The 20,029-nt window shown below is 40.2% G+C and overlaps 2 protein-coding genes across 4 annotated transcripts in view; one reads left to right on the forward strand and one right to left on the reverse strand.

The window, feature by feature from the left end:
- Positions 1–20,029, forward strand: part of FAM227B (family with sequence similarity 227 member B) — a 202,409-nt gene that overhangs the window by 178,403 nt on the left and 3,977 nt on the right. For all 3 annotated transcript variants that reach the window (XM_043555450.1, XM_043555452.1, XM_043555451.1), the window contains 2 exons: positions 16,537–16,614; positions 17,444–17,518. In XM_043555450.1, the coding sequence (XP_043411385.1) occupies positions 16,537–16,614; positions 17,444–17,518 (153 nt within the window). The remainder of the gene's footprint in view (positions 1–16,536; positions 16,615–17,443; positions 17,519–20,029) is intronic.
- The window catches only part of GALK2 (galactokinase 2), a 138,145-nt gene continuing 136,709 nt past the window's right edge, over positions 18,594–20,029 (reverse strand). Inside the window, exon 10 of the mRNA XM_043555455.1 lies at positions 18,594–19,229. Within this exon, the coding sequence (XP_043411390.1) occupies positions 19,109–19,229 (121 nt within the window). The 3' untranslated portion in view covers positions 18,594–19,108. The remainder of the gene's footprint in view (positions 19,230–20,029) is intronic.

Genomic DNA, 20,029 nt, shown 5'->3' on the forward strand with positions numbered 1-20,029 from the left:
GTAGAGAGGAATCCCAAAACTCTTTGTTGTACTGAAGGAGTCTCTAAAATTTACTCTAATTTGAGCTCAAATTTGAGCTTCGTCTCCATCTGTACCAAGTAGATGGATTAGACTAGATAAATTTCAAGACTTTTTGATCCCGAGATTTATGATTCTGTTGGAGGAATTTGACTTTCCATGCTGTCAGTGGCTAAACTAGTAAAGAGCTCAATTTTTTTCCTGGAATGACAACATTCTCATTTTGTCAACTCACTGTAGACCCAGGTTCTTCAGAGGGTACACTTTCTCACTCTCAGGTGTCAGCTTCCCTAAAAGGCCACCAGAATAACCAGTTGGCCAAGTAAAGCCAAGGAAGAATGCCAATTTAGCAGAGCTTTAGTAGTGTCTCAAAATGGGTAAATTTGGGAATGATATTTATTAGTGTTTTAGGGCCTGAGTTGGATGATTTTTGAGTCCAGAGAGGCAAGCAGGGAATTACTTGGGATCAGGCAGTGTTTAATTGGATTGGTGGGCCCAGTGAAGCAAGGGTCTTGAAGTGAGTTTTGATGAGCAAGTTACTTTTGCTGGTTCAGAGTCTTTTCTTTCAGGAGAAGGCATTTCCTGGAGCAGGCAGCTAAGTTATTTTTATTCTTATTCTCAGCATTGTTAAATGTAGGGATAAAAAAAAAAAAAGTATGCATGGTCCCTAAACTTTTTTAACACAGGGACAGCTTAATAAGACATTCCTCATTCATATTTCTATCTCCTCCTAACAACAACAATTAGGCATCCATCCACAGACAAGAGTGCCTTTGTGGGGAACTGTGCAAATGGCACCATTCACTAAGGGACCTGAGGGAGTCTCACCCACCTGTGGGTCAGGTAATAGGCATACAGACCTCAGTTCCAGTTGTGGGTCCTGTAGTGGCCTGTAAACCACTCTAGCCCCTCATGGCTACAGTCTGGGAATCCCTGGAAAACATCTCATAGACCATCATCTATGGACAGGAAGGCCTTTGTGGAAGTCCAAGTTTCCAGTGGAGGAAAGTTGCAGCATTACTAGAGGAAAAAAAGAAAAGAAAAGGAAAAGAAAAGAAAAGAAAAGAAAAGAAAAGAAAAGAAAAGGAAAAGAAAAGATATATATATCTCCACTGTGTGGAAAGACCCATTTCTCAGCCACAAGAAATAAGGATATCTTACCATTTACAACAACATGGATGAGATGAAATTATGAAATTTGGAAGTTTTGGGTTTAGAGCGAATGGCTAAGAAAGAATTCTTGAGATGTTTTGGTGCAAAAAGGTGATTTTATTATAGCACAGGGACAGGACCCGAGGGCAGGAAGAGCTGGATTGTGAGGAGTGACTGATTATATACTTTTTAATTAGTGGGCATTAGGGATAGCATAAGTGTCTAAGGAATTTGGAAGCGAGGCTTTCAGGACCTTGAGGGGCTAGCTGCTGTTAAGGTTACTTTAGTCTTTAATAAAACATAAACGTTAAGGCAGCCATGAGTTCCCTGAGGAAGGTCACACTCTGTATGTTTCCGGTATCTATTGGGCTGCAAGCTGTAAGGAAATTTAATTTAAGCTACATTTCTCTTGCCTTTTCTCTCCTCATCAGATGGATCTTGAGAACACCATGCTAAGTGAAAGAAATCAGATAAAGACAAATAGTGTATAATTCTACTCATCTATGGAATCTAAAAAAGCCAAACTCATAGAAACAGAAAGTAGAATAGTGGTTGCCAGGGGCTTGGGAGTGGGGGAAATAGGGAGATGCTGTGGTGATTATAGTTAACATCTGCATTATATACTTGCAAGTTGCTAAGAGAATAAATCTTAAATTTTCCTACCGCAAAAAAAAAAAAAGAAAGAAAAAGAAATGGTAATTATGTGAGGCGATGTAGTTGTCAACTAATGCTACTATGGTAATCATTTTGCAGCATGTTAAGTGTATCAAATCAACATAGTTGTCCGCTCTAAACTTACACAATGTTACATGTTAATTACATCTTAATAAAGCTGTAAAAGGAAAAAAAAAAAATGCTGGGGCAGGAAAGTATGGATGCTCTAAATGCCCAGATTTGCTTCCAGAATAAGAGACTGATTTTTCAGCTGCTGAAAAACTACTATGGCAGAGAGCCTTCAGTTGCTAACACCTTACAAGGATTGCATCATTTAATGATAGTGGTCTTGCTCAAAGTCATGCCCTATGGCAGATTATATTTTTCAAAAGTGGCCCCAACAGTATCTTCCTTCCTACATGCTCTAGTTACAATATGACCTCGCCACTTGTCCCATCAGGAGATAGCATCTATGTCCACTCCCCTTGAATTTGGGTGGACTTTTCTATCTTCCTCAACCAATGGAGTGTGACTTCTGAAGCCAGGTTATAAATGGCTTTAAAGCTTCTACTGTAATGCTTCTGCTTTTGCTCTTGGAATGCTCTTAGAAACATCTTCTCTGTGAGGAGGAAGTCAGACCACATAGAAAGTCCATGGTCCAGCGAGCAGCCAGAGCTGAGGTTGAGCCACAGGCATCGTCAAACACCACACATATGAGGAAGCCTTTGAGATGTCTCCAGCTCCAGCCACAACCTGACCCCAACTAAAAGCCACCAAACTGAGCCCAGTCAACATCCAAAACTATTGAGATAATAGTAACAAATGACAGTTGTTGTTTTATGCCACTAAGTCTGGGGTTGTTCGTTATGCAGCAGTAGATAACTGTACTATGCCCCCTTCAAAGGCAGCCCACATCCATTTACTAGTGTGATATATAAAGTCTCTGAGGTTGGGGCCTGTTCTACCTCAACTCACAACAATTCTGAAGGGTCATCCCAGCTTTGGAACTCCCTATAGGTCAGCTTATACTTTTCCTTGAGACTGTTATCACAGTTCAAGTTCTTTCTCTGCCCAATTTTACTTCCTTCCTTTGCAAACCAGAGATGTTAATCCCAAGAGCACTCCGTAATAAACCTTCTGCACGCTGATCTCCATTTCGTATTCTGCTTCCAAAAAAGCCACCTGGATTAGTATATTCCCAGTATTATTTAACACGGGGGAAATGGTGTTGGTTTCAGTTCTCACCATTACAGAGAAAACAATCCATTGATTGCTCACTGTTTTTCTTCTGGATCCCCAATAATCAATTAAATGCAAGCAGAGGAAAAAAAACATACAGAAACTACATTTTTAAAAAAATTTAGCATTGTACAATGGATCTCATCTGCTACCATGAAATGAGGTTACCTGCTCCAAGAGTTTGGGCAGAATTGGTCAGGGGATTTCCAACATTTTCTAGAGTTATTTCTTGCTAAGGAAAGACCTTACCATTATCTAGAAGCAGGACCAGTTAAGTGCTGAATTAGACTAACAATCCCATATCTGTTAAGTCACTTTTGCATTGTTTAGAAGACATTTACAACTCAAAATCCTGTGATCTAGTAAGATTTGTATAGGATGTAAGTGCCTACTAGTTCATAATGGCCTTGACAACATGCTTTTAAGGGGAAACATGATGCGTGTGGACAAACTGTCAGCTATGTGCTGCAGAGATGACTCTTATCTCTGCTGTCAGGGAACTTGTTGTCTAATAGATGACCTTGTCTACAAGCTTGTCATCTGCACCCTAGGTACAGCCTTTTTCTGGCATTCTTCCTATGCTTACCTGAACAATTTCTGTTCTTCCCCATCCTGAGTGTTGAAAAGCTGCAGCACAGTGGCCTTCAAGAAAGATGAAGCCTTTAAATATCTAAGGAAGCACACTTCTTTTGCCTGGAAAAGTATGCAGTCTTCAGAGAAATGGGTAATTTTTTGCTTATTCTGGAAGCAGAGCAACAATTGAAACATAAGTGCTTAAGTATTAATCAATGGTATCTTAAACAGAGGCTTAGTCTGTAAGAAAATGGAAAGAAGTTCACCAGTTTGCTTTTTTCCATGAAATGAGCACCAAATGTGAGTCTGCTTCCTTTCTACAATCCCATGTATTTGTCTGCATAATCCAGTAGTAAGTCTTGGGGAAATCCCACCAGCAGGGTGAAAGAAAGAAAAGGGAGTAGAAGTGGGGAAACCGGAGTCAAAGAATCAAGCCAAGGGGCGCCTGGGTGGTTCAGACGGTTCAGCATCTGACTTCGGCTCAGGTCATGATCTCAAGGTTTGTGAGTTCGAGCCCCGCATCGGGCTTTCTGCTGTTAGTGTGGAGCCCACTTCGGATCCTGTGTCCCCCTCTCTCTTTGTCCCTCCCCGCTCTCTCCCCCTCTCTTCCTCTCTCTCTTTCTCAAAAATAAATAAATATTAAAAAAAAAAAAATCAAGCCAGAGCATAGGAAAGCACTGAAGCAAAAGAGGCACCTGTCAATGTCAATCTTGACAACCATCAAGGGTTACAGTAAGGGGTCAGTCAGCTCACTGTGTCTTTGACTCCCATATCCTAGAGAGTACTGTTAGGAAAGGAAAGGACCTACTCACCCTGAGGCAATTAAGAGAGAAGTTGCCCGGTCTTAGGCATTATATAAGGCAAAAGGTACAAGAACTATCAAGGTGAAATAAATGGACTCCGAAAAAGGCAAGACTCACAATGTCCTCAAAGAGATTCTGAAAATAATTTAAGAGATGGACCTTTCATTGGTTCTTACTGTGTACACTCAGTTTTGTGGAAAAGGTGGTTTTCTTTTTCTCACTGTTCTGATACCTCGATAGCTTCTCCAAGTAAGAGTTAACAAACTTAATAGCTTTGACTAGATAAACATATAGTGAGAAAACCAAGGTTAGTATGTGATCTATTCAATGATATTTTACAATATTAAATAAAGTGATAATATATACTATTTTGAGCAAGATTTAAAGAAATAGAGGGGCGCCTGGGTGGGTTGGTCAGTTAAATGTGCAACTTTGGCTCAGGTTCACAGCTTGAGAGTTCTGAACCCCACGGGCTCTGTGCTGACAGCTCAGAGCCTGGAGCCTGCTTCAGATTCTGTGTCTCCCTCTCTCTCTCTGCTCCTCCCCAACTCGCACTCTGTCTGCCTCTCTCTCTCTCAAAAATAAGTAAACATTCAAAAAAGAAAAAAGAAATAAAGTAATAGAAATATGTTCATAGAATTAGGTATTTATTATGTTTTTTATAATTTTGAAAATGCACTGTCCCATATGTTAGCCACTAGCCATGTGTGGCTATTTAAACTTATATTTAAATTAATAAAATTAACTATAAGTAAAAATAAAGGTCTTCAGTTATACTGTCACATTTCCAGTGCTCACTATCTGTGTGTGACTGTTGGATAGTGGATAGTGCAGATATTAAACATTTCCATCATCATAAAAATGTTCTTTGGACCTCACTGTCTTGGGTAAGAAGGAAAGTTTAATCTATTCACAGAACTTGAGATGTCACTTGGGATATCAGACAGCCAGTATGTACAGAACTTTGTTTTGCCTTGCTACTTGCAGACTTCTAATTTTAGAAGTTGAGTGGCTTAAGAGGCACCTGCATGACTCGGTTAAGCGTCCGACTTCGCCTCAGGTCATGATCTCACTGCTCATGGGTTCAAGCCCCGCGTCGGGCTCTGTGCTGACAGCTCAGAGCCTGGAGCCTGCTTCAGATTCTGTGTCTCCCTCTCTGCCCTTCCCCTGCTTGTGCTCTGTTTCTCTCTCAAAAATAAATAAACATTGAAAAGAAATTTAAAAAAAAGTTGAGTGACTCAAGATTACCTATTATCTTATTCATCATTATTCACCCATACAACAAAATTATCAATAAATTTAATTCTGTCTCATATTTTACTTATTTTGGTTGGATTTTGTCCCTTGTATCCTAGTTTTATTTAATTTTTTTTTTTTTTTTTTTTTTGCTCAGGGGTAACTACTTTTAGCATCATGCAGAATTTTGCACTGTATCACATGGCTTCAATCCATAGAAGAAAGCTTACCACTCTTTACAAGCCCCCTGGGTCAATAACTTTATAAGTACCCTAGATCTGTATAAAATTCTGTGATTGCCTTTTGATAGTCAGATATTTGATCTGTGGATTCTTTTTATTTAATTCCCACTGATGATAATTTAGGTCAGTTACCAGAATAACCTTGTTAACTCTCCTGCTAGGCTCTCAAGGACTCCTTAAAAGAGATTTTGGTGGAGTCTAAAAGAGATTTTAAATTTAAAAAATATATCTGACTTATTTAATAGAGCACTTTATAGGCAGACAAACATCATAGAAGCATGGTAGCATAAGTGACACCCAAGTATTTAAATTTGCTCTTAGAAAAGAAAAGGTTTTATTTTTATTTTTAGATGACTTTTAATTGAAGCTATTCTAAACTTTGTCGAGTAGGTTGCTAAGTTTCCTCCTTTTGCAAACTGCCAGTTAAGAGTGTAAGCCAAGTTAAAAAAAAAAATGGGGGGGGCGGGGTGTAGCAAATGAATATCACACCTTTTTTTTAAGAACTTAAGTGGGGCGCCTGGGTGGTGCAGTCGGTTAAGCGACCGACTTCAGCCAGGTCACGATCTTGCGTCCGTGAGTTCAAGCCCCGTGTCAGGCTCTGGGCTGATGGCTCAGAGCCTGGAGCCTGTTTCCCAATCTGTGTTTCCCTCTCTCTCTGCCCCTCCCCCATTCATGCTCTGTCTCTCTCTGTCCCAAAAATAAATAAACGTTGAAAGAACTTGAAGAACAAAGGGTTTTGTTTTACATGAGTTAAGTATGCACATGTGTATTGTAAGCATTTTGCAGCCACCTTGAGTCAAAGACAATTACAAAATTGCTTGTTAAGATCCAGCCTTTTTTTCTTATAGACCCAGTGTAAGTTCTCTTTAGCATTTTTTTCTTTAAGTTTCTTTTAATAAAATACACAAGACACAAACCACAATTCAGCAAACTAGTTAGTAAACTAACTAATGGAATGAATAGACTTTTGTGCTTTAGGTAATCAGGTTCCAGGGGACGAGTTGTATCAATTTTTTAGCTGCAACTGGGATTTTAGATTATAAACATGGCCCAGTGGGGAAAAAAGGGGGGGAGGGGGAAGCAGGAGGGATTTGCATCTTGGAGAGTTAGTTAGAGTTAAGATTTTTTGTTTGTTTTTTTAAAAAAATTTTTAATGTTTATTTGTTTTTGAGAGAGACAGAGACAGAGTGTAAGGTGGGGAGGGGCAGAGAGAAAGGGAGACAGAATCTGGAGCAGGCTCTAGGCTCTGAGCAAGCAGTCAGCACAGAGCCTGACGCGGGGCTCAAACCCACAAACCGCGAGATCATGACCTGAGCCCAACTTGGACGCTTAACCAACTGAGCCACCCAGGCACCCTGAGGTTTTTTTTTTTTTTTTATTACTATACATGTGGTAAAGCCCAATTTATATCAAATAACAGAAGAAAATTTCATTTTCAAATAGTTTAAATGATTTCAACCATTGGGGAAAAAATGGATATTCTTACTATACATGCTACTAGTCAATAAAAAAAAAAAAATCAAGTGGAAAAGCCGTAGCTTTATGAATGCTTAGAATTTAGGACTGAAAAGCAGTATCTCAATTAAATACAAAAATTGACTATAATTTTGTGTTCACTTAAACTATTTCTCTTCCTTGAAGGTGGGCAGGCAAAGGAGAAACTAAATGAAATCTGCACTGTTACTTTGCATTCACCCCATAAAAATCACTGCCAGTTTATGGCTCCAAGTGATTCAGTGAGATGCTCCAAGATTTCCCAACGTAGAAACCCTATCCTAGTTTACAGCTGAAGTCCTGTGTACTTAAGAGCAAACAAATGGGCTCCTTTGGGGGTTATCTCACATCCATTTGTTTCTATTTTGTTAGTAGTAATCCAATTTGGCCCATCTCAGGGGAGTAGGGGCTCTAGAATTTCTGTTTTTATAGGAGGGGCTTAGGTATTCAATACAGTTACAAACAAGGTGCTAAATTTGCAAAACAAACCCAAAATTTGTTTGTTTATTTGGAGTAGCTTTGTGAGTGGAGGAGGGTTGATGGAAAGAATGGGGATGGCTAATTTCCGTCCGAACAACCCTTGCGCTGTATCTATGCAAGGGTATAAACTATAAACGTTGTGGAATCAATAAATCAACAACTTGTTTATCCAGTCATATCAGAGAGCCAACTGTTGCCCATAACTAAATTTTCCACATAACTACGGCCAATCGTCTAAAGCACCAAAATTTGTTTTAACTGTTTTAATGAAAATTTTCTTCAAAGATATATTATACTTCCCGGATTTCTTAAACAATATAGCAAACACAATTAACTTTCCGATGATGACCAGGCTTCTCAAGATGAAATCTATGATTCAGCTACCCCGAAATCTCAGTAAGAATGCTTGTTGAGTAGGCCAAGAACACTAAACACCTCCTGAATACCTCTTCCATAACCAGCACTGCTACCCGTGTGAAGGTGCCAAGCACTTCAACAGTGAAGGCAGGAAATACTGTCATTGGCGACAGAATACTACCTAAGTTGCTGTAGCAGCATATCCAATCTGACACAGCCCTGCACTAAAGCCGAACCGACTGCTAGACTTTTAGAGTCTTGTGCTTGTTTTTCATAGTTCTTCTATCTTCCACTTGAAAAATTGCCTGTTGTTATCTCTCATTCCTACTGATTCCCATAATTCAAACACCACGTCTTTCTCATCTTTGTGTCTCCATGCCTAGTAAATGCTCTGGCAAGTTTGTTGAATGCTTTTAGTTAAGCCTGTGTTAATATTTCTGGTAACCCTATTCCCTCAATTTTCTGAACTCTGCTATAAACCCACTGCTAATAATGTATTAAATAATGAGACTTACTAAAATCCCTATTTCACAGGTAATACCAGAGTGAGATTCCAACAGTGGCACTGTCTCCCATAGAATAAGGCACATGGGGTTGGTAATCACTGGTTAAAAAATTCCTAGATACACGGTTGTGTTGTGGATGTTTGACACTCTTGTAAAATCTAACATTAAAATATTTGAAGTGTAAGCAAAGGTAAACAGTAAGCAGAAGAGAACTATTCTAAGATCACTTTGGGCCCCAGGCTAAGTTATTTTAAGAATTCAGTGTTTAGGATTAGGAATTAAATGAATTCTCATATATAAAGGACAAGACTGTGGCCACCGTTTTCTGCCTCGGCTCCTTTTATAACTTACACAATAGCATTATGTGTAGAACGGATACTTTGGCCTGAAACCTGATAATCTCATTAGCAATTCTAAAGATACTCCAAGAAATATATCTAAGGGATGTGCGGTAGCCAGCACAGCCTCCTGTAGCTTCATTCTAGAACAGTACTTCTGGCAGATAGAAGCAAAATTTGCCCCTGGGACATTCTTTTCCTGAGTTTCACACATGCCCAGCTTCTCAAAGACAGAGTACTTCCTTCCTAGAAGCTTTAGGCTCTTCATCTATATTATAATCAAAATGGACCCTACAATTTCTAAGTCCCCTTGTTTCATTAATACTCTGTGTTTCAACTTTATTTTTTTAATTTTTATTTGTGTGTGTGTGTAAGAGAGAGAGAGAGAGAGAGAGAGAGAGAGAGAGAGAGAGAGAGAGAATCTTAAGCAGGCCCCATGCTCCTCACAGAGCCCAATGAGGGACTCAATCCCATGACCCTGGGAACATGACCTGAACGGAAATCAAGAGTTGGACACTCAACCAACTGAGCCACACAGGTGCTCCAAATACTGTGTGTTTCTAAAGGGAGGTCAAATAACCCAGAGTCTGAAGTGAGGTCTTTAGGATGCCTCCAGGCTTTAGTGTGTCATATCCCAACCACAGCTGCTGTGAAGTCCTAGAACAGGACCATTTTATTTGTACTCAGATGGCTCCTTGTCCATTTAGTGGCTGGCCATATAAACTCCATGCAGCATTACATGAGGAAACCCAGTGTGAGGTCAATTCAGACAGTGGAATTGGAAAACATGTTGCCACAGTCATCCCCAAGGAATAAAATAGAGCCGTTCTTCATAGTTTATAAGCTGTAAGTGCTCTAATTTTCTACACAGTTGGGGGAAATTGATGACTTTATGTATCCAACGAGGATAAAAATTAGGCTATTCATTAACAGATATTAACAGAAGTCTACTAAAAGCCATCACCACTGAATAGTGCAAGAAAGTGCTGACGTTTTAGTCAGTATCAACATCATGCAGCCCAGAACTCATTTCACAGCACAAGTATATAACTCTGACCAAATTCTGTGGGCAATGAGAATGACCTTATAAAGAACGTATACCCAGTTCATTTTAATAATGACATATGTTCAGAATTAATAATTTATAAGAAAAAAAACATAGTTCTGTGTCTTAATACCAGTAGTACATAACGAATGTTCAAGGAAGAAAATCCAATTAGGTCAGAGTGACAAGCCTGGTCTCACTCATAAATACTTCATCGTGGGAACCATGCTCAAGAGCACAATATGCCTTTGGAGAAGGATAAAATCTGTGAAATTCTAACAGGCAATCTGAGAGAGAAATTAAATATTACCAGGAAATGGCAGCATGCAAATTAAATTTCAGCAGCTCAAGACCCTATACACTTTAGGAAAAATACATCATTAGTTGTGCTCATCATTCTACAAAAAGAATGATATGCAGCTTTCTTTGATTTTTACTCAGGAGAAGATCTTAAGAGTTTCAATCACTAAATGTAGCCAGAAGAGTAAAGACAGATATTAAAAAATAAAAGTAAAGACAGATATTAACCTGGTATCTTCAGGTATTGCTTGTTTCAGGAAGATTGCTAAGCCTTTTCTTCTAAAGCTGCTTGACTTAGGGGTGCCTGGGTGGCTCAGTCGGTTGAGCATCCGACTCTTGACTTTGGCTCAGGTCATGATCTCACAACTTGTTGGTTCGAGCCCCACCTCAGGCTCTGCACTGGCAGTGTGGAGCCTGCCTGGGATTCTCTCTCCTTCTCTCTCTGCCCCTCCCCCTCCCCCATCTCTCTCAAAGTAAATAAATAAAAACCTAAAAAAAATAAAATTAAAAAATAGGGGCACCTGGGTGGCTCAGTCAGTTAAACATCTGAGTCTTAGTTTCGTTTCAGGTCATGATCTCACAGTTTGTGAGTTCGAGCCCCATGTTGGGCTCTGTAGCTGGCAGCATAGAGCCTGCTTGGCTCTCTCCCTCTCTCTGTCTCTTTCTCTCAAAATAAATAAGCTTAAGAAAAAATTAAAAAACAATAAAGCTTCCGGACTTCTTCACAGTCTGTGACAGGTAAAGGGGGAAAAAACCAAAGGTGGAAATCTGGCATAACTGGCAGGCCTCTTGCTGATGCAATGAACTGGACCACAGCCTCTTTTTCAATCATGAGCATCACACCAGGCCCAAGCTAAGCAAGAACACGGCTGTCTTTCCCCAGAACTCAAAAGGACTTGAGTTTAGAGAGACACAGGCCTCCTTTGCTGGATTTGGAGGTGGGGAGGGAGAGGGGGGAATGTCATACTGGAAAACAGAATTGGGGAAGAGGGGAGAAATTGGTTATTTCATATAAGAAGACCCAGCACTATTTTTCCATCAGGGCAGTAGAGCCCCTCTGGTACAAACACTCTGAAATCTTTTGCAAACATTAAAATAAGGACTACAAAATTTGGATGCATGGGGAAATTATGATATTTGCATAAAGAAAGCAATGATGCCATTATAACAATAATGTAAAATATATATTTGTATATGACAGATGGAAAGGCACATAGAAAATGAAAATAGTTTTATTTTTTGGAAAGTGGGATCGTGGGATAATTTTTTCTTGGCTTTTGATTACACTAATGCTGCTATAATAATTCTTTGTACAGTAATATATTTTTTTTACTTTTATTGAGATATAATTGACATATGGCATTGTGTAACTTTCAAGTGTACAGCATGGTGATTTCACTCACCTATATTGAGAAATGATTACCACAGTAATATTTTTAAGTCTTGCTGAAACATTTGTCAAAATGAGCAGATTTTGTGAAGTTTAGTTTTTGTCCACTATAATTATTTAAAATGAGGCTTTCACTACTTCTCTTTTAGATTTGAGGACACTAATGTATCCCTTAAGTTGTCATTCATTGAATAGTCAAAAATGTTACTTACGCAGAATGAAATCTCAAAGCCAAAGTTTGAAAGTAACTTGGATCCAGCCTAAGAAAGTTTTATTTTGGAATTTTACCATTCAGACTTGATTCATATCAAGAGAAAACTGAAGTTCACATGGACACTTATTCCAGTAGGCTCATTTAGAAGGTCCCTGAAGACAAGGTAATTTGTACAGTGTGATCAGAACTCGTGGATGTAACTTCTGAAGACAATGCTGTGTTTCTGACCATAGGTTGCCAGAAAAATTGGTTGAAAACAGGAAATTCCAGGTGATAAGCTGGCTGTTCAATAATAGCTACTATTCAAATATAACCTACATCACTATGAAATGTCTCTCCCAGAGTAAAATGAATTGCCCTCAAAAGCACACTGAAAACAGAAACCCAGTCCAAAATGAGGCTCTGACCAGGAAGAGCTTCCTGGGATGCCCTCTGTCAGGCAACAAACAAGACTGTGTGGAGTAGAGCTATTTTCATGTAAGTAAAGCCACCCTTTTATTATGTCAAGAATCTCAAGCAGAATTCTAAAGATACGGTAAAGATCCCATCACAGTGCATGTTGGATATCCAACAAAAGTTAACTCTTTGTATTTCCACCCCATTTCCAACTATTGCCCCACCCCCTTACCACCACCTAAAATATAGTGTCTTTGAGGATTTTTAGTTAACTCTAGCCACCTACAATGTTTGGTATACTAATCAAGAAGCAGGCTAGCTCAAGTTGGTACCACGCTTTCCTGGGCCCAGGTGTTAAACTGTTAGGAGAAGTGCACTGTCAGCCTTCTGCACAGGTATTGAGATCATTTAAGAGCTGGCCAACAGGCCAGACCCCCTGCCCCAAACTGTCATCTGTACCACCAGGTTTGGTGCCCCAAATATTTTGTTAGAAATTCCAATGTCAAAAAAAAAAAAAAAAGGAATGAAAGAAAGAAAGAAAGAAAGAAAGAAAGAAAGAAAGAAAGAAAGAAAAAGGAAGGAAGAAAAAGAAAAAGAGAGGGAGAAAGGAAGGGAGAAAGAGAAAGAAAGGAAGAAAGGGAATATAATATTATATTCTATGTCTACAATATTATTTCATCTTTAGGCTGTAGGACACCTATTTTAAAATAGGCTTGTATTCTATCATCTCCACCTTTAAAGCATATCTTGAAACTATCCAGTTTCCACTGTTACCACCCTAGTCCAAGCACGGCTACCACTTTCGCCTCAACTATGGAGAAAGCCCCCTTTAGAGCCTCCCTTTTTCTCCACTTCCCACAAGCCATTCATCACATAGTCAAGGGATAATTCAAATAAGTCCCTTGCTTAAAAGCTTCCAACAGCTTCCTCTTGCACTTTGCCATCGGCTACGAAGTCCCTTAGAAGACCCAGCCCCACCTATCTGATTTCATCTCCTACCTCTCTGCCCTCACTCACTCTGCTCCAGCTACACTGCCCTTTCTCCTACTCAAATGTTATGGCCAGCTCCATTTCTTCTGATACTCAGGCCTTCTCTAGCTAATGTTGTGCACCCCCAAACACATTCCCAGCCATTCTCTTCTCATGCACTGTTTTACTGCCCTTATAGTACTTGCCACTATTTAATCAGTTTATTTGCTTGTTATGCCCCCCCTTAGACAGGGGACTTAATTTGAGTATACATTGACTTCTCTGTGGTGAATGGCTTATGGAAAGTGTACATGCTCTAGAATGTGAGCCATATGAGAGTAGAAACCTTTATATCTTATTCACTGCTCAATCTCCAGGGTCCAGAAGAGTGCCTGGCACACAACAGGTGCTCAAAAAGTAATTGTTGAATGAGTAATGGTATCACCCAATTGTTGAATGAGTAATGGTTTTCAAATTGACCTTTGTGACTGACTTCTTGTCACTCCTCCTTAAAGAGATTCTCTCCTTTGGTATATGCTACTGTGTTAGTTATACCAGTTCCTGGCTCCTCCCCTTCTTCTACTCCTAATCCCTAAAATCTCTCTTCATCAAGATTCTTTCTTTTCCCACTCCATTCTTCCCCAGGGTCTCATTAATTCTCATTGTTTCAACCATCACCTCTGAAGAGAGTCTCCATTTTCATATCTACTCCCATTGATCTCTATTTGCATTTATTGAGAGTTTCTAATTGAACATGCCCATTATTAAAATACCTTCTCATCCCCTGTAGTACATCGTCCAAAATGACAGACTTCCCCATCTCTATAAAATAATTCCATCATTATCCTAGTCACATTTGATCTCTCCCCCTCTATCTCTCATCCAGCCCCCATATCCAATTAATAAACAAATTCCCCTTCATTCCTTTACAGAATCTCTAATTCCATCCCACATCCCTCTTGGCCTTTTGCCCTTACCTTAGTGATGTGTCTGAACTTCTGAAATTAAATAGGCTCATATTCTATTTCATGGAAAGTCAGAACAGGAAGAGAGCCATAAGACCACCTAACTAAACCCCCATCCCTTACAGACAAGGAAAAAGAGCGCCAGCCTGACTAACTACCTTGGCTACCATGTCTTAAATGGTAAGTTCTGACCACAGTGCCAGAACCAGAGCTCAGTCTCCAGGATAGCACTCCCTCTACAATCTTTGGGTAATGGCCCATCAGTGCCAGCCAAGGAGAGAGGAAGAGCTAAGAGGGTCCTGAAATAAGAGCATCAAGAGATAGGATGAGTAAAGGATACTGAAGAAACACACTTAGTTGACTTCCCAATTTTGCTTCATGGTGCCTTGAAAAGGGCTGTATCTTGAATGAGTCTTTGAAGCCAATAATGATTATTCGTCCTGTGCACATGCAGTTGCTGGTCTGCCTCCTGGGGATGCCAGATGCTATCAGAGTACTGATTTAATTTCCACCTACACAGTACAAATGAACTTTTCATCAGGAACCATAAGTTCAGGAACCATATGCCATTGTGACATTAACCAGTGAAGTCAGGCTCCTCTCTTTCTTGAAGGAAAATCTTATTCTAAAACCTAGATATAATTAAGGGGGAAAGTAAACTTGGAATGTATCAGTGAATAGTCTTCTCTAAAGCCTATTTCAGAGACTTTTGATCCATTTTAGGGTAATATAATCACCCAGCACCTCTCAAACTCTGTGCTTGGTAGGATGGAGTGTGTTCTGCTGTCAGCACTGCTTCCCTCTATGGTCAGTGATGCTGTTAAGAAGCCTGCTTAGAGATGAGCACTGAGTGTTGTATGGAAACCAATTTGACAATCAATTTCATATTAAAAAAAAAAAAAGCCTGCTTAAACAGGTTCTGTGACCAACCCAGAGAACTTACCGCTTCTAGCATTGCTGAGAAAGTAGTCTTGAGTGCAGAGAAAACCAGGTGACCTTTTCCTTGATTCTAAGACCTTGATTTTCCAATTATCAGTGATTGAAGATAATTCCTGAGTAGTTTAGAGCTTCATAGGAAAGACATGAATTTTATTTAAGTTTATTTTGAGAATCTTTCTTGTGGAGCCATTCATCTTTTTCCTTCTAGATACCTCAGCTGAGATGCAATACTCAGGAAGTTAAGGTCATAAAGTTAAGTACCTATGTGGTCCTGCCTCCAGAGACCAAATCCACTGGACTGCTCCTAACATTCTCATACCAGATAAGTAAGATTAAAATGAGCATCAAGGACAGCCTTGAAAGAGACCATAAATAATGCAGTCAGAGAAAGACAGAGGTAATACTGAAGAGTGCTTCAGGAGGAGGAGTGGACGCCATACAAGGACAGCCTCATGCCCTGTGTCTTGGTAATCACAGATGTTTAAAGAGCTCCTAGTCTATCAGTGAGGCTAAGGTCTTCTCTTAACACAAGCCGAGAGCTGCCTCCTGGAGTCATTCGCCAATTGCTGTTTCAGAAGGGAAGTGCCTGCTTTGTTAGGCACGAATGTGGGTTTAAGACCAGGGTTAGGAGCACAACCACAGGCTGTACCAGAAACAGGTGGGACAAGAGCCCCGGGCTTTTTAACAGCACACTTACACCTTCTACTTACCATCTTTCTTCCCTGTAATAACTAAGGCAACCAACATATACTGCCATGCACCTCTGGAGCCTTTCAGAAGTCAAGAAACCTCGAGGTTCTTGGTATATGTAGAAATGAAGAAATGCTTCAATAGGTTAAAAAATTTTGATACATTTTAAATATTTACATTCAACAAATTGCTGCTTTTAATGTACATACACATGCATGTATGTGTGCATGCACAGGCACACACACAAAAAACCACAAAAAAAGGTCATTACAGAATTTAAGAAACTATGAAGTCTGAGTGCACTGTGGGTGGTGTAGTTCAGATTATGGGACACAGTTTAACGTGGTCTAATGGATCCTCCTTCTTTAGGTCTTCTCAGTTTAAATCTGGACGTAATATTCATGTCCACACTTGAGACCCTTCATGAATGGGAAGCCCGGGCGAGATGGCCCTCTTGGTCCCCCTGGTAACGGATACTGTCCTACTCTCCCAAATGTTCCCAATTACAAATCTTTCCTTAACCATAAGCCAATCACACCACCTGCTCCAACTTACCATGATATCATAAAAGAAGCAAAAAGACAGTTTGCAAAGAATCAAAAGGATTTTAGGATGTAAGTTGATGCCAAACTATTGTTAAATGTCAAATCATAAGTGCTGTGAGCTGGAATCATAGAAATCATCTGCATTAAGCTCCTTATTTTACCGGTGAGGAGAGTCACTTCTGAGTGTCTTAAGAGATTTGGAGATTCTCTTCTAGTAAGTGTCAAGGGTGTACGTTAGAGCTGTGGAGCCATGGCAAGTATCAGGGGGTTGAAGGAAGGAAGGAAGCTTTGCTGAACTGTGGTTGGAGGGATGCACCCCAGCATGGAGAGACCAGGAGAGAGCTCCAGGGAACAGAGACTGGAGTACTGTTGATTACAAAGATGAGTCCTGGGAGCACAGAAAGGTTGTTTGCAGGATGAGCTCCCTGGAGCAGGGGCGGCAGTTGGAGCAGTATTGAGGAATCGAATACAACAAAGAGAGATAAATGAGAGAGCAACCAGGTAGGTCTTATCCAGTGAGCAGGACAAAAGTTTGTAGAAAATCTGCTTTCTGAGGGGCGCCATTTCCCTCCCACCTCCCCCAGCCCTCCAACCCCCACCACATATGCACACGTGCACACAGGCATCAACACTTTGTAAGAGGACCCCTGCTGAAGCAGCAAGGTGGAGTCCAGACCTTACTCAGGTGTCATGGGTTATGTGTTTGGTATGTATATATAGGAGGGGCTGGGCTGGGGGTGTCCTCCCCTCACGTAGTGCGTAGGGAGGGGATGTTGAAGAACTGGTCTGTGAAGGGCTTTTGCTCACATGTAGAAGTCAGCAAATTGCTGATTTCTTCTTTCCCAAGTAGAAATGCCTGCTTTACTTTAAAATTTAACTCGAAATTTTGATTTTATAGAGAGAAGCACAGAATTAATGAAGAAATAAAACTCCTAAGACAGCGGCAGGAAAGAATTGACAAGGAGCTTGATAGGTTTGTTCCTTACTCAACTTTCTAGTGCTTAAAAACATTTTAATTGAACAAGTGTATTACATAAAGCTACGATAGGTTTATTTAAAAATGCATCAACTCAGGTATCTTCAAAGAGATTTTCTACTTAACTGTCCATCTGAATAAGTTTCTTTGTCTACAGAATCAACTACTCTACTAATTTAATTCATTGCTAAACATTATCTCCTTTTACTCCTCCACCTTTAGGGCTTAAGCTCAAGGCCAAAGCATAAGAGACTCTTAACAAACTGAGGGTTGATGTGGGGTGGGAGGGTGGGTGATGGGTATTGAAAAGGGCATCTTTTGGGATGAGCACTGGGTGTTGTATGGAAGCCAATTTGACAGTAAATTTCATATATTAAAAAATAAACCCATAAGCATGCCCTGCCCTCCGGAAGACGTAAACTAGAAAAACAGGCTATTTAGCTGTTTAGCTGGTCTCTCTTGGGCTAGTTCTTTGTTCCTCTTCTGCTATAGATACAAACATTTTGGGGGGGCAGATTTATTTTATAAATAGAGTAGAAAAAGGAAAACTATAAAGTATTGAGACTAACCGACTTTTAGCATACTCACGTGCCCAAAAATTGACAGGTGAGTGCAGCCCTGCAGACAAGCCACAGCTGTGTGCCATTCATCTTCTAATTCCTAGTTTGGAACTTAAATTGCAAGTCTCCTACAGAGCTGTCGAATCACTGTGTTATACACCCAAAACTTACATTGTGTGTACACTATACTTAAATTGAAAAAAAACACAAAAACTAGTTTCTCGCGAGGGGTGCCTGGGTAGCTCAATCGGTTGGGTGTCTGTCTTCAGCTAAGGTCATGATCTCACTGCTCAAGAGTTTGAGCCCTGTCAGGCTCTGCTGATAGCTCGGAGCATGGAGTCTGTTTGGGATTCTGTGTCTCCCTTTCTCTGCCCTTCCCCCCACTCACATTTTCTGTCTCTCTCTCTCTCTCTCTCTCTCTCTCTCTCAAATATTAAATAATAAAAAACATTTTAAAATTTTAAAAGAAAAAAAGCCAGTTTTAGGGCACCTGGCTGCCTGTTAATGGAGCTTGCAACTCTTGATCTCAGGGTTGTGAGTTTCAGCCCCATGTCGGGTGTAGCGATTACTTAAAACCTTAAATAAATAAAATCAAAGTTAAAAAGCCAGTTTCCCAGTCACATGAGAAAATCTAGCCTATTACTTTAGAATCTTATCTCACTTTTCACGAAAAATCTTATCACCCAAATTTCCCCTTCACAATACCGAAATTATATGATCTGATCCCAGGTGACGTTAACAAGTTCCCCCCAAATCAAATCTGTATGGGATGGGATTTCTCATCACTGAGAATATACAGAAGAATGTAGGTCAGAGCAATTTGCAAGAAGCGCTCAGATATGTTTTATGCAATAGGACATTGTTGTGATAGGGAAAAATCTGTTATAAGATGGCCGACAGGACTGCTAGGGAAATTCGCCTTCCAGGTTCTTCTTCCTACCCCACTTGCCCAGCGCACCAAATTACTACTAATGGGGAATGCGGAAGTAACAAACTATAAATTGTTCCCTTTGCTTAAGCTTGGGGCTCAGACCTCAGGAGAGTGATCTCCTCTGAGCCCGCTGGTGTAAAATAAACCACCTGCCTTCCAAGATCGCCATGTGCCAGTTGGTTCTTCTGCTGGGTGATCCGACCAGGTTCCATAACAGTTGGAGAAATTAAAGGGGAAATATTCAGTTGTTAATATAAATCTCATATGCCTATTAAATCTGTAGGCACAGCATACAAGTCTATCTGTAATCTTCGAAAGAGATACTCATGGAGAAGAAAGGAAAGGCAAACAAAAATGGAGGTTAGGTAGTGGGGATGATGCAAAATTGTGAGTGTCCTAAAAAAGCACTGAATTCTACGCTTAAAAAAATTTTTAACGTTTTTATTTATTTTTGAGAGACAGAGAGAGACAGAGTACAAGTGGGGTAGGGGCAGAGAGAGGGAGAGACACAATCTGAAGCAGGCTCCAGGCTCTGAGCTGTCAGCACAGAGCCCGACGCAGGGCTCGAACTCACAAACCACAAGACGCTTCAGACCAGTCAGACGCTTACCCGACTGAGCCACCCAGTCACCCCTGAATTATACACTTTAAAACGGTGAATTTAATGATATGAGACATATGTCAATAAAAGTGTTATTTTTAAAAAAGGAACAGGGCACTGCAAATTAAAAGGGTGAGTTGGAAGATGGCTTGATTTTAACAAAGCGAGGTGAACCAGAATTGAGTATGACTGGCACCTGAGGGAGATTCTAAGGGTGTTACTGAGAAAGGGCAGCAGGGATATTCTGGAGTGTGGTTAGGACTGTGAGAAAGAGACCCAAGCTGTGAGAGCCAGATTTGAGGAAAGCAGGAGAGAACAGACCCAGAGGGGAATAATAAGTGAAGAGAAAAGCCAGTTGGGGAGATAAAATGGACAGAGATAAAGCAGAGAATACTTGAGGAGGCATTTGTTGGTCG

The sequence above is a fragment of the Prionailurus bengalensis genome, chromosome B3, assembly GCF_016509475.1.
Source record: "Prionailurus bengalensis isolate Pbe53 chromosome B3, Fcat_Pben_1.1_paternal_pri, whole genome shotgun sequence".
Taxonomy (NCBI): Eukaryota; Metazoa; Chordata; class Mammalia; order Carnivora; family Felidae; genus Prionailurus; species Prionailurus bengalensis.